Source organism: Onychostoma macrolepis, chromosome 24, assembly GCF_012432095.1.
Source record: "Onychostoma macrolepis isolate SWU-2019 chromosome 24, ASM1243209v1, whole genome shotgun sequence".
In the NCBI taxonomy this organism is placed as follows: domain Eukaryota; kingdom Metazoa; phylum Chordata; class Actinopteri; order Cypriniformes; family Cyprinidae; genus Onychostoma; species Onychostoma macrolepis.
In genome coordinates, this window is record NC_081178.1 from 21,346,836 (window position 1) to 21,362,724 (window position 15,889).

The following is a 15,889-nucleotide window of genomic DNA, read 5'->3' on the forward strand; positions in this document are numbered from 1 at the left end:
AGGAGCCCAACTGAGCCGGTGGGAGGAAGGAGCCCAACTGAGCGGTGGGACGGAGCGACGAGGTGCAGCCGGAGGAGCGGAGTCCTGAGGCGATGGCGGGTCGACGCCCGACCAAGGCGGAGCCGGAGGGACGAGGGAGCCTGGTGGAGCTGGAGGATCGACGGGTGACGGTGGAGGCGAGGGAGCTAGGAGCCGAGGTGGAGCCGCTGGGTCAACGGGCCGAGGCAGAGTCCGGGCCGAGGAGGTTGGAGGCGGAGGTGAGGATACTCCAGCCCCGGCGATGCTGGAGGATGGCAGTCCTGTGGGGCTCGCACCGTATTGATGGTGGGCTGAGGGCGAGCAGAGGGGCTGCCAGACGACAGCGGAGGAGGAGGCAGGAGCGGTGGGAGGGTGGGCATTTGCGAGGGGCCGGCACTGGGGGGCGCTCTTGAAGCGCGGACCCTTGGGGCGCTCTGGCAGCGCTGGAGACAGGGAGACGCCTTGCAGCGCTGGAGACAGGGAGACGCTCTTGCAGCTGGAGACAGGGAGACGCCTTGCAGCGCTGGAGACAGGGAGACGCTCTTGCAGCGCTGGAGACAGGGAGACGCTCTTGCAGCTGGAGACAGGGAGACGCCTTGCAGCTGGAGACAGGGAGACGCCTTGCAGCGCTGGAGACAGGGAGACGCTCTTGCAGCGCTGGAGACAGGGAGACGCCTTGCAGCGCTGGAGACAGGGAGACGCCTTGCAGCGCTGGAGACAGGGAGACGCCTTGCAGCGCTGAGACAGGGAGGCGCCTTGCAGCGCTGGAGACAGGGAGGCGCCTTGCAGCTGGAGACAGGGAGGCGCTCTTGCAGCGCTGGAGACAGGAGGCGCCTTCTGGTGCAGGCACTGGGGGCGCTCTGGCAGCGCGGTGCTGGACGGGACCAGCGGGGACTCTTGAAGCGCCGTGGCGCAGGCACTGGGGGCACTGCGAGGGGCCGGCACTGGGGGCGCTCTTGAAGCGCGGACACTTGGGGCGCCTGGCAGCGCTGAGACAGGGAGACGCTTGCAGCGGAGACAGGGAGGCGCCTTCTGGTGTAGGCACTGGGGGCGCTGAAGCGCTGTGCTGGACGGAACCAGCGGAGACTTCTTGGGAGCGCCTTCTTGGCGCAGGCACTGGGGGCGCTGAAGCGCTGTGCTGGACGGAACCAGCGGAGACTTGGGAGCGCCGTGGCGCAGGCACTGGGGGCGCTGAAGCGCTGTGCTGGACGGAACCAGCGGAGACTCTTGGGAGCGCCTTCTGGCGCAGGCACTGGGGGCGCTTGAAGCGCTGTGCTGGACGGAACCAGCGGAGACTCTAGAGGGTTTGCGAGGGGCAGGCGCCGCGGGCTCTTGCGAGGGGCAGGCGCCGCGGTTTTGCGAGGGGCAGGCGCCGGCGGGTTTGCGAGGGGCAGGCGCGGCGGGTTTGCGAGGGGCAGGCGCGGCGGGCTTGCCATACTCTCTGCCGGCGGGCTTGCCATACTCTCTGCCGGCGGGCTTGCCATACTCTCTGCCGGCGGGCTTGCCATACTCTCTGCCGGCGGCTTGCCATACTCTGCCGGCGGGCTTGCCATACTCTCTGCCGGCGGGCTTGCCATACTCTCTGCCGGCGGGCTTGCCATACTCTCTGCCGGCGGCTTGCCATACTCTCTGCCGGCGGGCTTGCCATACTCTCTGCCGGCGGGTTTTCCTGGACCGCGAACGGCGGCTGGTGAAGGGAAACGTTGACCTCCAGATCCGCTTTCCCAGTCCAGTAAATCCTCCTCCATGTCCAGCAGCCCCAGATAGATGATCAGCTCATCCTCAGCCGTGATGCAGGGGCGGAGCTCCACTCCGCCACACCGCCCACGGTTGGCTCCTCGCGATGGGCACCGCCGCCGCTCGCACCTGATCTGACGTGTTGGGCTCAACTTCCGGGCGATCTTCCGCTCAGTCGCTCGGCCGCGCTGGCTCGCAGATCGCAGCGGCAATGGCTCTCCGTCATCGGTGGGCTCGGGCTGATGCTCCGCATCGCTGGGAGTTGGTGGGCTGGGCTCTGGGTCTGGAGTGGATCTGGCGAGATCATCCTCGGAAGAGACGGTGAGGGTGATCCGCTTTCACCAGCATCCACTCCACGAAGGCGGCGAAATCCTCTCGAGGACCATCCTCGGACGACAGCGCCTGCACGCGGTGTTCAGACTTGCGTTGTAGAATGAGCAGAGCGTGCCGTCCGGGTAGCTGGTGTCATTAGCTATCATCAGGAATAGTCTGGTGTGGTCCTCGAGAGATCTGTCCCCCTGCTCCAGCAGGAGGAGGAGGAATTCGGGCCGAACATAGGGATCCATCGAACACAACGGAAAGAAAAAACACTGGGTAAAACGAGAAAACAAAACGGAGGGAAAAATGCGGAGGTTACTTTGTTAAGGTCGGTCTTTCTGTCACACTCTCACGGGGAGCACGGGAACCAGGAACGAGGAGACGAGGAATTAGCAACACGGGAGTTTTAATAACCAAAAGGGACACAGATCACAGGCAGGGTTGACACTCAGGATGACTTTCAAAGACCGACAAACACTAACTGAAAGGACTGGGGTTTTAAAGACAGGACAATCAAGGAACTAAGGGAGACACACCTGGAATCAAATTAACCAATCAAGGGGAGACAGAAACTAGGTCACAGGGCACACATGGGGAGCAAAACACACACAAGACAGTCCAGGGACGTGACACAAAGGCTACTGTACCAAATATTAACATTGATTTTCTCAGGTGTTCAAATACTTATTTGCAGCTGTATCATACAAATAAATAGTTAAAAAATCATACATTGTGATTTCTGGATTTTTTTTTTTAGATTATGTCTCTCACAGTGGACATGCACCTACGATGACAATTTCAAACCCCTCCATGATTTCTAAGTGGGAGAACTTGCAAAATAGCAGGGTGTTCAAATACTTATTTTCCTCACTGTATATAGCTGTTAATTTCTTTTAGGGGGGGAAAATCTTACTAACACCAAACTTTTGAACAGTAATATATTTTTTATGCCTGTTTTTTAGCACCTACTGTATTGTAAGTTTGATAAGATGCTAACTCAATTTATTGTGATAATTTTGCTGCATAGTTTTTGAAAAAATAATAAAGCTATAGAATAAAATAACCTTGAAATAAAGATTTTGAAATTAGATATGGGCATCTCCAAATGACTTAGCAATTTTGTTATATAACTATTGATTTTTTTCATCATTTCCTTTAATGACTTTATCAATAGTTTCAACAAAGGTAATTTGTGTGAGTAATTTCTGTGATTTTAACTTTCGTGGTTGCAGGCATGAGCGGATCCACACCAAAAAAGGCAGCTACATGAAGTCTCAAAGTCAAACTTGTGACGACGTGGATGATCTGGCAACCCTAGAGGTTCTAGATGAAGTAAGAAGACCCCACAAGAGAAAGGCCAAAACACACACACACACACACACGTTTTGATCATCAGTACATAGACTCAGGAAAGACTTCAGGAAATTTTCCAGCCTTCTGTCAGACAGCTGGAATTTTTTGTACTACTTACATTTTCCAGCAGCGTTTTTCAGAGAGACTGTCAAGCGACCATAACTCATCCAAGCAGTGTCATATTTTAACTGTCAAGTGAATAAATAGACAGATTAGTGAACAATAACAGAGTTTGTACAGAAACGCATTTAAGGTGATTTATCAATGCAGAGGGCTCTCATTGACACTAGATATATTTTCTCATCCATTATGGTAGCAGTGCTGACAGGAAGCACTTGTATTATGCTTTTGTCCTTGGACTGATATCACCAGATGGAGACCTGTGATGTGTGTAACTGTCTTGTATGGCCATATTGGCCGCATATGGCAGCAAAATGTACATAGTGTGCAATAATCACTATGTAAAGAGCCATAAATGCAGCAGTCTAGATAATGAATCATCTCACCGTGTCTAGGTTTGGTCATGCATGAAAATGTGATATTAGATGGTTATATTGTTGTGTATCATTGTGCAGTGGTATGATGGGACGGCCATCTGTGATGTTTAATTGTCTCTCTGTTAGAACACAATCACTGAACAGCTACAGAGACGTTATGGAAAGGAGCAGATCTACACCTACGTTGGAGACATCCTCATAGCGGTGAATCCATTCCACAAAACGGAGCTGTACACGCCGGAGGTGTGTGTGTGTGTGTGTGTGTGTGTGTGTGCGTGTGTGTGAGAGATATCAGCATTTCATAGTCTACTACATTCAATTTACTGCCACATCTCTTGTTCGCTTTCTTCCTCACCCATCAATCTGTATCTGTTTTGTGATATTGTACCTTTTGCAGAAAGAGTGGATATTTGATATATATTATTATGGAAAAAATATACTTTAAGAATACACTTAAATGCAAACTAAAAGTTTCGAACACTTAATTACATGTTACACTTTTGTTTCAGGAAATGTGAATTATCAAATTAGTCAAATACAGTTGTCTAATATTTTGTGATTCTCTGACAGCATTCTAAGGATTACATTGGAGCCAAAAGAACGTCCAACCCTCCTCATATATATGCAGTTGCAGACATCGCATATCAGTCCATGGTGGCCTATAATGCTGATCAGGTAGAATATGTTCCTCTATGGTCCTAGACTATGTTCCTTCAAAACATTGTAACGTGCAATTGTTACTTTAAAAAGATATTTCTACCTGATTTAACCCATATGAAGTAGTTTTGGTAGTTTCAAGTAATGAATTAGGTTGATTCAATGATAGTAAATAATATCTGGTAACACTTTAGTATAGGGACTGATTCTCACTATTAACTAGTTGCTTATTAGCCTGCCTAGTAATAACATACCAGCTGTTTATTAGTACTTATAAAGCACATATTCTGCATGACCATATTCTACGTCCCTAATCCTAAACAATACCTAAACTTAACAACTACCTTACTAACTATTAACAAGCAGCAAATTAGGAGTTTATTGAGGCAAAAGTCATAGTTGATGGTTTGTTAATATCGAGAATTGGACCTTAAAATAAAGTGTGACCTAATGTTTTGATATTTAGATTTACCTATTTTTCTCAGTGTATCATCAGTCATGTTCTGAACTGCTTGTTTCTGTGTGCAGTGCATTGTCATTAGCGGAGAGAGTGGTTCTGGGAAAACGGAAAGTGCCCACTTATTAGTCCAACAGCTGACCGTCTTAGGAAAGGTTCGGAGAGTGATCACTTTTATTTTGCAATAATGGGTAGATGACTATCTATCAATCTATCTACCTATCTATCTATCTATCTATCTATCTATCTATCTATATATATATATATATATATATATTATTGTTTTTTTTTAAATTTGTCTCTTCAGGCAAACAATCGGACCCTCCAAGAGAAGATTTTGCTGGTCAATAGTCTGGTGGAGGCCTTTGGAAATGCTTGCACTGTGATCAATGATAACTCCAGTCGTTTTGGGAAATATCTGGAGATGAAGTTCACCTGTGGAGGGACCGTGGTGGGAGCTCAGATCTCAGATTACCTGCTGGAGAAGTCTCGGGTCGTACACCAGGCCGTGTAGGAGACCATCTCTCTCCTATTGCCTTAACCTTCAAGCTGCAGCTAAATTCAGCATGAATACAGAATTAAATATTGAATGATAAGGACTGACTGAAATGACCAAACACATTTTGATATTTAATAGTTATCCTGTTTTATCAAAGCACATTCAGTAAATAGGGTAAAAAACATTTTTTAAAAAGACAATAAATAATAAACAATAAATTAAGCATAATGAAAAAAGGAAATTGTTACAATTTCACATTTATTATAATTTTCAGAAATGTCAAATTTAACAATAAAGAAATGGCTGGTAACACATTGTATTCAACATTAAATTTTGAATTAGAAAGACTGATAAAGTATTTTCTTTTAAAACATATACAGTGCATTAAAAATAAGAAAATGGAGAATATACTTTTCTTTTTTAATAAGTTGACTTGCTAACATTTACCACCAATACTTTTTTCTCAACTGCTTAGATGCTAAATTCCATTCTATAAACAAACATCTTTATTTTTTTCAGAGGGGAACGTAATTTCCACATCTTCTATTATATCTATGCCGGTCTGGCTGAGAGGAAGAAACTTGGCCACTACAAGCTGTCAGACAGCAAAACTCCAAAGTAAGTTCTTGAGCACCTGATAACAGCCTGCTGTTTTTATCTGGATCCTCATCTGACATCCTTATTTCTATTTTGTACTCTCTTTTTCTCAATTCCAGATATCTCCACAATGAGAATGTTAAATTAGTGCCTGACATTGTGGGCAATGCCTTCTATAAGGAGCAGTTTGAGACAGTGGAGCAGTGCTTCAAAGTCATCGGCTTCACCCTAGAGGTACACAAACCTAAAACACCACCTTGTTGCATAGAACCTTTATTTTTAGAATCACATTTTCAATAATAAGTGTCACTTTGAACATTTATTTACTATTGGAGGTGATAGCACTGACTTTCATTATACTAAAATGTAAATGTTGGTTTTTTTTGGAGAAAGGGCTAAAATGTCGTTTGATTACTAAATAATGAGGTGTATTAGACAAGTGGAATGCTGATGTGCAGTGACCGTGAGAACAGCCTGCCGTGCTCTGAACGCTGGCGATGGCCTGTGTGGAGGGTTATGTAGAAGTTGTGACCCAGTGCTCTAATGCCATCAGTCTCCACAATTACCATCAGGCGAATCAGTGATGCATGCTGGAATACATAACCAGTGCCCATTTTGTCTGGAAGGCCACATCCAAGCTTATCAGTGAAATAAGATATCAGATATCCCAAGATCATGAAACAGTCACAATAGAGCGCAACGTCGGGTTCAGGAAGTAACCTTTTCTTTATAGAGAAATTGATTTTTAACATTTCAGTGTAGATGCACCATGAATAAGCCTAATATACTCTCTCTCTCTCTCTCTCTCTCTCTCTATATATATATATATATATATATATATATATAAAGAAAATTTTAGAATAAATCAAAAATATGTTGTTTTAGTGCTTTTTATCAGCATTAATCTCAGCTCTTGAAGAAATGCGCTTAAAGGAACAGTTCACTCAAAAACGATAAGATAATATCAGCTCTTTGGACTCTTGTTCTGACGGCACCCATTCACTGCAGAGGATCCATTGGTGAGCAAGTGATAAAATGCAAAATTTTCTTAAATGTGTTCCAATGAAGAAACAAACTCATCTACATCTTGAATGGCTCATTTTCATTTTTGGGTGAACTATTCCTCAAATTATAATTGAAGATGTAGTGTACTTCTAATCTTTTTTTTTTTTTTTTAATCCTGATAATATAATATTAATGAAATAAAAAGCCCTATAAGTGTTCTAAAAGTGAGTACACTTTCATCACTAATTTTCACTATTACATTACATTTGCAAAAAAAATTAATTTTAATAGAATTTAATAGAATGCTTAGGAGTGCTAAGAACCTTAGTTCTGGAATTACTAAAGAAGTGGATAGTCACTGTTGTTCCACTCTTTATACCTCTGAAATACCACCAGACCAACATCTAAATCTTCTGAGAGAACTTACTCTGTCTCTGTAATGTCAGTTTAGTTTTCTATTTCTCGAGGGAGACATGAGTAGTCACAGGCCTGTGAGTGACATGGTTTTGACATTATGGAGCACTGTATTCTTAAGGGAATCCATGCAATCGAATAGACAGACGTGTCTGTGTGCCACTAGATATTAGCTGCTATGCTACATTTTATAGAAATATGTAGCAGATTCGTTCCTCTGGGCTGGGATGTTTAAACATAGATGTGATGTCATGTAATCAATCATGTTATTAATGCCTGGTGTCTCTTGAATGCATTTTGTTTATCTATTAATATGAACCGTGGTACATTTTTTTGTCATAATCTTATTAGGAGCTCGGGAGTGTTTACAGTATCTTAGCTGGGATCCTAAATGCAGGAGATGTCGAGTTCACATCAGTTGCTTCCGAACATCAGACGGACAAAAGCAACATTTCCAACATGGCAGTACTAGAGAGTGGTAAGAACTGTCACATATTCCAGGTTTTCAAGTCTGACCTTTCACTCTGTACAGCACAACCTTTTGATCTGAGCCTGAGCACAGTTATATAATCAGTCATGGGCGTTGTGTGTTTATGTAATTCTTAAGAGCTGCTAGAAACCCTAAGTAAACCCCTATTTGCATCCCTTTAGAAAAAAATCTCCATAAACAAGCCTAAGGTGGTTTGTTGCTGTTAGCTGACTTAATAGATTTAGACAGGTTTAGGGCACTTTTCACCAGCTTATCCAGACCAGCTTATCAAACTCAAACTAGCAAACCACATTTGACCATTTTAAATTCAAGTTAATAGTAATGGGCCATTGTATGGTTTTAGTGCATCTGTAATTATACTGTGATGATTTCATAAAGTGTCTAGGCTAATATTGCCCACAAACCCTTGCAGAAGCTGTTCACGTGGTTCACCATTAATGTTTCTATTGCAGGAAAAAAAAAAAAAAAACATTGAAGCAGGAGACAGCAGTTAGAAAAATGCACAATTACTGATTAGTGTAAATATGTAAAAAAAAAAAAAAAATATGTAAGTTGGGATATATATAGCAAACAAATTTCCTATAGTTGGGTTTTCAAATTAATGAAAAGCTAACTGTATGTAGAAGTGAATTTCTTGCAGTATTACTTTAGTTTATATTAATCTATTTAATTAGTTTTATATATATATATATTTAATTAGTTTATATTGTAGTTAAAATTTTAGTAATTTTGTAGTGTGTTTGTCTTTTTTTTTTCGTAGTGTGTTTGTCATTAGTTTTTGTAATGTCTATATACCGTAGTTTTTATTCATTTTTATTTGAGTTTAAGTTCTATTCAATTTAGTACACCAGGTTAAACTAAATGAAAATGAGAAATGTTGTCTTGACAACTTGCTGATGTAAAACGTATTTATTTTTATTTGATAACTTTTAAGTTGTTTGTATTTTATTCTAAGTAACAAAAGTTTTTGTTGTTGTTTTCTATGGTTTTAGTTTTAGTTAACTGTAGTTTGTGGTTTGCAATTTTATTGTATACCGTAATTTTACCATCATTTTTCATGATGATAGCATGTCCCAAAACTGGTGTATTGTCATGTTACATGTACTTGTAAGTATGTACCCACTGCAATAATAAGAAGTGGCAAGAATTCTCCTATATAAACAATTCGGCACATTGTTGTTATGTTTCTATGTTTGTGTATGTTCAGCTGCATCGCTGTTGTGCATCCGTGCGGATGAGCTCCAGGAAGCGCTGACCTCTCACTGTGTAGTCACACGAGGAGAAACCATCGTTAGATCAAACACAGTGGAGAAGGCCACTGAGGTACGGGACGCCATGGGCAAAGCCCTCTATGGACGCCTGTTCAGCTGGATCGTCAACCGCATCAACTCTCTCCTGAAACCAGACAACGACAACCAGTCAGGGTAAGAGAAGAAAGTGTTCTCGATCTGTGCTCAGGTTTTGCCACTATTTTAACAGATGCAATCAAATTCTTTCAATACCACCATCCAGGAGAAATACAACTTTAGAATATCTCCTAATTGAGCAGAAACTAGAAAGATATACTTCCATCCTATGTATTGTGTGAATGACAAACATTTTTAAAATTCCATATTTGAATTTCTCTCCAGGGAGGGAGACAAAGGTCTGAACATCGGTATTCTGGACATCTTTGGCTTTGAAAACTTTAAGAGGAACTCTTTTGAGCAGCTCTGCATCAACATCGCCAATGAGCAGATCCAGTTCTACTTCAACCAGCACATCTTCGCCTGGGAACAGGTACATCCTGCCTCTAATAAAATCATTTTATCCAATCTTGAATTGTTTGGGAGCTTTTCCATGCCTTTTGGGAGCATATTTAGTTTTTTTTCCTCAGCATAACCCTATTTCCATCTAAATGGTGGTAACACCTCATCATTTATCGTATTGCAGTATTGTGAGAAATGGAAGGAAGGGGAGTCGAATATTCAGTTTTCTTTTGACGCAGACAAGCGTGGCAATTCCCCAGACTGACTATAGCCTTGAGGGGGAAAGTGATTTGGTGCCTCTAAACGTTTGCGACTAACCCACATTAGTGCCTTCATAAATCATCTGAAACAAGGGTTACGTCAGGAGCCGCTGACTTTGCTTGTGCTTCTGTAAGTGGACAGAAAATGCTGCTTTAGGTAAATGTGTGGCTGTGATGGCCACATTTCTGTGACTGATGCATAATTCATTAGTGTTTGTACGGATAAATCTAACAAATATATTTATTTGCTAGGCAGTTGCTAGGGTGTTCAAGGAGGATGCTAGAGCATTGTTATTTGGCTTCTAGGCATTGCTAAAATAATAATAATAAAAATTTACTTAATTAAAAATATATATATATTTACTGTATACAGTAAAAACTTTGTAATATTATTTTTGCATCATTTATGCATCATATAAATAATATGCATAGGACTGACATTTAGATTTTTATTACACCAATGAGAGTGGGGGAAAATGTAATTAAAATAATATACTTAATTATCTTATAATAAATGTATTATTTTTATTTATTTTTTTTTTTAGTGGAATTCGACCCAGGCATTGCTTTGTGAGCTTTACCTGTAAAATGTATTCATAACCATCATTTTTGTTGACGTGTGTTCTCCATATTATTATTTCTACTCAGAGCACTCAGTAGTATGTAGCCTGAAGTAAACATTGAAGAGTGTGTTTTCTGTTATTTTTTGCACCTGCGCAGTATTCGAATTGTGTCAAAGCCCTTGGGGGGGTCCCCCTAACCAGACGACCCCCCCTCCCCCAAAGAAAAATAAATAATTAAAACCTTATATAAATAAGATTCTTCTTTTTTTTTTTTTGTCTTGTCCTTGTTATCATTGAGAAAACCTAATTTAAAAGCTTATTTTATGATGATCAGTGAATTATGTGTAGGCTACCAAACAATCACTAAGCAAAAAATAATTAAATATCTAGCCTAAGGGTGTGCGATATAGACAAAATATGATATCTCTATATTTTCTGGGATTTTATCGATAATGATAATCAGACGATATTTTCCTGAGTATGTTGCGCTGCAGGACTGCCGTGGACAGCTGACTCATATTCTGTGTGGTCAGTTCACAGCAGTGACAGAAATTAATCTTTTCCAACAAGTTTAAATTGATTTTTACCTTTTATGGGCATTTTAAAGCCTTTTTTTCTAGAAGTGTGCATTATTTTGCATCAAATTCTTATATTTAATCAACAAAGTCAATTAGAATAATAAGACATTTGGGGCTATTACCAAACAAATAAAATCATTATCAACAAAATTCATCTTTGCAATGCAGAGGAAACACAGAAGCTGCATCTGAAGAGGCATTTAGATGTATTTATTTACACACACGCTGTAGGACATGAATGCATTTAACCTGCAGTTTACAACTGCATAAATAATGTTTTGATATTTTAATCCTAAAACGTTGAATACTGATGTTTGAAATTATAAAAAAAAATGAAAAGGTACTTTAAATGTGAAATTAAAACCTCCAGTAGGTGTCAGTAAGTCACTGTTAATTAGTGAGTCATAGCGATTGAACCGAATCATTTAAAGGGTTGATTCATTCAGGAAACACCATCATGTTGCTCAGAGACGCAAAAAGAGTGCCGTGGCTGTGTTTGGAACCATTTTTGTTTGTGAAATAGTCCGGGACCTCCCCAGACCCCCTCAATTCGAACACTGCACCCGCGTGGCTTCAAATCTCTGTTGTTCTTTCATCCCCGAGGCTTGTATGTCAGCAGCAGTCTTACTGTCCCAAAAAATGAGGTTGTTCTCTGTTCGCAGGATGACTTTACCCGCGGCTAATAGCTCTAATCCACATCCGAGATTGGATTTCTTGGACAAGCTTCTGTATGTGTGTTGATGCGTTTCGCCAGTGAATAATTTAGATCCATGCGTGTATTGTAATTTATCAACATGGCAGTCTAGAGACAAGACAGACATGATATTTGCTCTTTGGGTTGAGTGCTCTGCTCACAGGAGGTCATCGTGTAGCAGCAGGAATTGCCGGACACACTGTGTAGCTCAGATTTAGGAGGTTGCAGAGCTCCAGGCATCAGCTAGCAGAAGTCTGCAGTGTTGTTGGAAGCTTACAAATATTAGTGGATAGATGAACAGAAGTACCCCGAGGAGAAATTGAGGTGCAAAACAATAGCAGCATCAAGCAGAAAGGTCACAGACAACATCACATTCAGAGACATAGTGTAATCAAACAAGACATTTCAAGATATGACTGCATTGTCTTTTTTTTTTTTGACATTTCATGTAGAATTAGTCTCACATGACCAGAATTTTTACTATCAGCATGAGGTCTTGTGCACTTGCAGCTCATTCTGGAAGAAAACAGCTCAGTTAGACATGAAGAGAATAACTGATTGACGTGGATACCAGTCATGGTTTATTTTGTTTTTCATGCTGTTTTGGGGACGAGAAATTAAAGAAACAGCAGTGTCTGTCTGGACCAAATTAAGAAATGTTTTCAGTATTGTGTAATTTTTGTCTATTTTTTCTTCCTCAAACTAAATAAATACTGATAGTTTTGCATCTAGGGCTGCAAAAAGGTGGAACATTTCCAGTAAATTTTAGAAATATTCCAGAAATTTTGGAAACTTTCCAGGATTTTTTGGAATATTCCAGGGATTTTTGGAAAGTTTCTGGAAATTTACCGGAAATTTTCTACCCCTTTGCAACCCTATTTGCATCTACACTAATGTTCCAAAATGTGGGGTCGGTAAGATTTTTTCATGTTTTGTTTTTGTTTTTTGTTTTTTTATGAAGTCCCTTTCACTCAGCCAGGCTGCATTTATTTGCTAAAAAATACAGTAAAAAAAAGTAATAACTGAAATAACTGTTTTTATCTATTTGAATAGATATGTAATTTATTCCTGTGATGCTAAGCTGAATTTTCAGCATCATTACTCCAGTCTTCAGTGTCACATGATCCTTCAGAAATCATTCTAATATGCTGCTCAAGAAACATTTCTTATTATTATTCTTATTTATTTATTTAGGATTATTTGTTGAATAGAAAGTTCAAAGAAACAGCATTTATTTGAAATTTGAATAATTTGCAACCTTTTAAAAGTCTTTACCGTCACTTTTCGTCAATTAATTGCATCCTTGCTGTAAAAAGCATTAATTCTTAAAAGTAAATAAATAAAATTAAATTAAATAATTAAAAATTAAATTAAAATGACTGACCCCAAACTTTTGAATGGTATTGTATAAAACAGTTCTAGATTTGATTCCAATAACCTCATAAAAGTTCATTAAATCATTTGGTTTCTCTGCAGGATGAGTATCTGAATGAAGATGTGGACGCTCGAGTGATTGAATATGAAGATAACCGGCCACTGCTGGACCTGTTCCTTCAGAAGCCTATGGGCATGTTAGCGCTACTGGACGAGGAGAGTCGCTTTCCTCAGGCAACTGACCAGACCCTCGTCGGCAAGTTCCTCTCAACATCTGACCTTCTCCCTGAAACATCAGAGAGCTTTTAGCTTTAGTTATGTTCACCTGGTGTCTTATGACCAGGGACACTTGCTCTCTCACACACACACACACACACACACACGTATGCTCAGACCCACAAAAACAAGGGAGAGGCTGTCATCAAACATTTACTGGCATGCTGTTTTCATCTGCTTTCTCCAGAGGACGTTCTCAATGAAGTCTTTGACTGATAGCTGAATAATTCAACATGCCAAGACTAGACGCCTAGTTGTTTTTCCATGACTTAGCTTTATTGCTTTATACTGAATGAAAGGGATGGATGAATTCATTCATGTGTATCTCATGGTATCACGAATGGATGAATGAATTAATGAGGGTCGGGTCAGTGAACGAACAAATGTATGAAGAAATGAGCAAATGAATGAATGAACTGACATAAATTATGAATGGTTAAATGTACACAACAACAACAAACAAGTAAATGACCAAATTAATTATTGAACTAATGAACTTGTGAATGGATGAGTGTGTGAATGAATTCATTGTAATTAACAAGCAGTTGTCTTTTGTTCATTCAGAGAAATTTGAGGACAACTTAAAGTCCAAAAACTTCTGGAGACCAAAGAGGGTTGATCTGGGCTTTGGAATCCATCACTACGCAGGCAAGGTAGAAATATTTCATTTATCAATATTTATTTATGCAGCTTTTTTTATTTTTTTAAACATACCACAGAAACAAAGATACTGTGTGAAAGAGAATTAAATGGATTGTTTACCCCAAAAAAGGGAAAATTCTGACATCATTCACATTTCTATAAATAAAGGATCCAAAATGGAGTTTTCACTGCAGTGCCATTAAAGAACCATTTTAGATTCCCCAAACAAAGAGTTTATATATTCTCAGTTTTTTTAAGAACTTGTCCATTCTGCTGTATAGAAAATGAAAACACATTTGTTAAAATATCTTCTTTTGTGAATGTAAGGGTGAGTAAATAATGACAGAATGTTTTATTTTTGGGTGAACTAACCCTCTAAGCCAAGTTCATCTGTGAGAATAATAGTCTATTAGGTGTAAATGCATCTTATTTCTCGTGTGGTTAGGTGATCTATAATGCCGGCGGTTTTCTGGCTAAGAACAGAGATGCTCTGCCTGCTGATATCGTTCTTCTGCTGAGGTCCTCAGAGAATGAACTGATCCGTAAACTGGTTACTCACCCGCTCACTAAAACAGGTTTGCTTTGACTTTGTATTCTTTAAAAACATTTAAAGCCTTTGGTATGTCTGCTGTTTAGATGCTTCATTTTCTGTCCTTTTTTATGCAGATACTTTTTGTTGCTAAAGAACCCAAAAATCTATACACATTCATCTAGACATGCGCTTATAAAGCTTTTGGTGTGTGTGTTTCATTTGTCCTCTCTGTATGAGACAGATTTTCTAAACAGTGACCTCTAACAATGTGTCAGTCAATCCAATCATTGTGTAATTGCCTCGTTCAATTACTTTTTTTTCCCCATTGTGCTGCCAGAAAAAAAAAGGGAACATTTTGTTGCTTTGAGTACATCCACCATTTTTAGCAGAGTCCTGCAGTGTGATTACATTTCACAAATCACAAATTAATTGCACACCCAAAAGATAATTTATAGCCATTATTGTGGCTATACTTAATATAATATTAATCTAATATAATACAAAGTATTAAAACATTAAATGGGTATTTTTTTATTATTATTACTATTTACTTTTTATACACCATAAAAGTTATTTTTATCTGTGTAGCACCTTGTTTGACAAAAAATGCAATATTTTGTTATCAATTAATTGTTATATTTTCATTTGATTACATTTTTTAATTGTTAATTGATTAAATTGTTAAAAGTGTATTAATTAATTTGTTAGACAGTATTTTTGATGTTACAGTTGTATCAAATTATAAAGTACAGAATCCAGAAAATAAATAAAACACAGAATTTCCTATAAACTATCAAGACCTGTTTACATGGAGCAAATGCCACATCATCTAAAGTTCATCCATATTGAAAAGTAATCACACTTAAAAATACAACCCAAATTCTGGAAATGTTGGGACGTTTTTTAAATTTGAATACAATGAAAACTAAAAGACTTTCAAATCACATGAGCCAATATTTTGTTCACAATAGAACATAGAGAACATAACAAATGTTTAAATGGAGAAATTTGACACTTATCCACTAAATGAGCTCATTTCAAATTTGATGCCTGCTACAGGTCTCAAAAAAGTTGGCGCGGGGGCAACAGAGGGCTGATAAAGCAAGAAATACACTTCCGGTATAGCAATGAAGGAGTGAACAGAACGGGGGCTCCCAATCCATCCTTTAAGTTTCAAAAT

At 39.9% G+C, this 15,889-nt stretch overlaps 1 protein-coding gene across 2 annotated transcripts in view; it reads left to right on the top strand.

Annotated features, from left to right (window-relative positions):
* myo3a (myosin IIIA) overlaps nt 1-15,889 on the top strand; it is a 112,627-nt gene that overhangs the window by 76,322 nt on the left and 20,416 nt on the right. Inside the window, exons 1-14 of one of the 2 annotated variants that reach the window (XM_058766093.1) lie at nt 2,169-2,401; nt 3,306-3,405; nt 4,050-4,166; nt 4,494-4,598; nt 5,109-5,192; nt 5,345-5,547; nt 6,056-6,154; nt 6,253-6,367; nt 7,904-8,030; nt 9,250-9,466; nt 9,674-9,821; nt 13,362-13,515; nt 14,100-14,188; nt 14,623-14,752. In XM_058766093.1, coding sequence (XP_058622076.1) covers nt 3,340-3,405; nt 4,050-4,166; nt 4,494-4,598; nt 5,109-5,192; nt 5,345-5,547; nt 6,056-6,154; nt 6,253-6,367; nt 7,904-8,030; nt 9,250-9,466; nt 9,674-9,821; nt 13,362-13,515; nt 14,100-14,188; nt 14,623-14,752 — 1,654 coding nt within the window. In that variant the 5' untranslated portion in view covers nt 2,169-2,401; nt 3,306-3,339. Of the gene's footprint in view, nt 1-2,168; nt 2,402-3,305; nt 3,406-4,049; nt 4,167-4,493; nt 4,599-5,108; nt 5,193-5,344; nt 5,548-6,055; nt 6,155-6,252; nt 6,368-7,903; nt 8,031-9,249; nt 9,467-9,673; nt 9,822-13,361; nt 13,516-14,099; nt 14,189-14,622; nt 14,753-15,889 lie in introns of those variants that run through there. The other variant, XM_058766092.1, reaches the window with a different exon arrangement.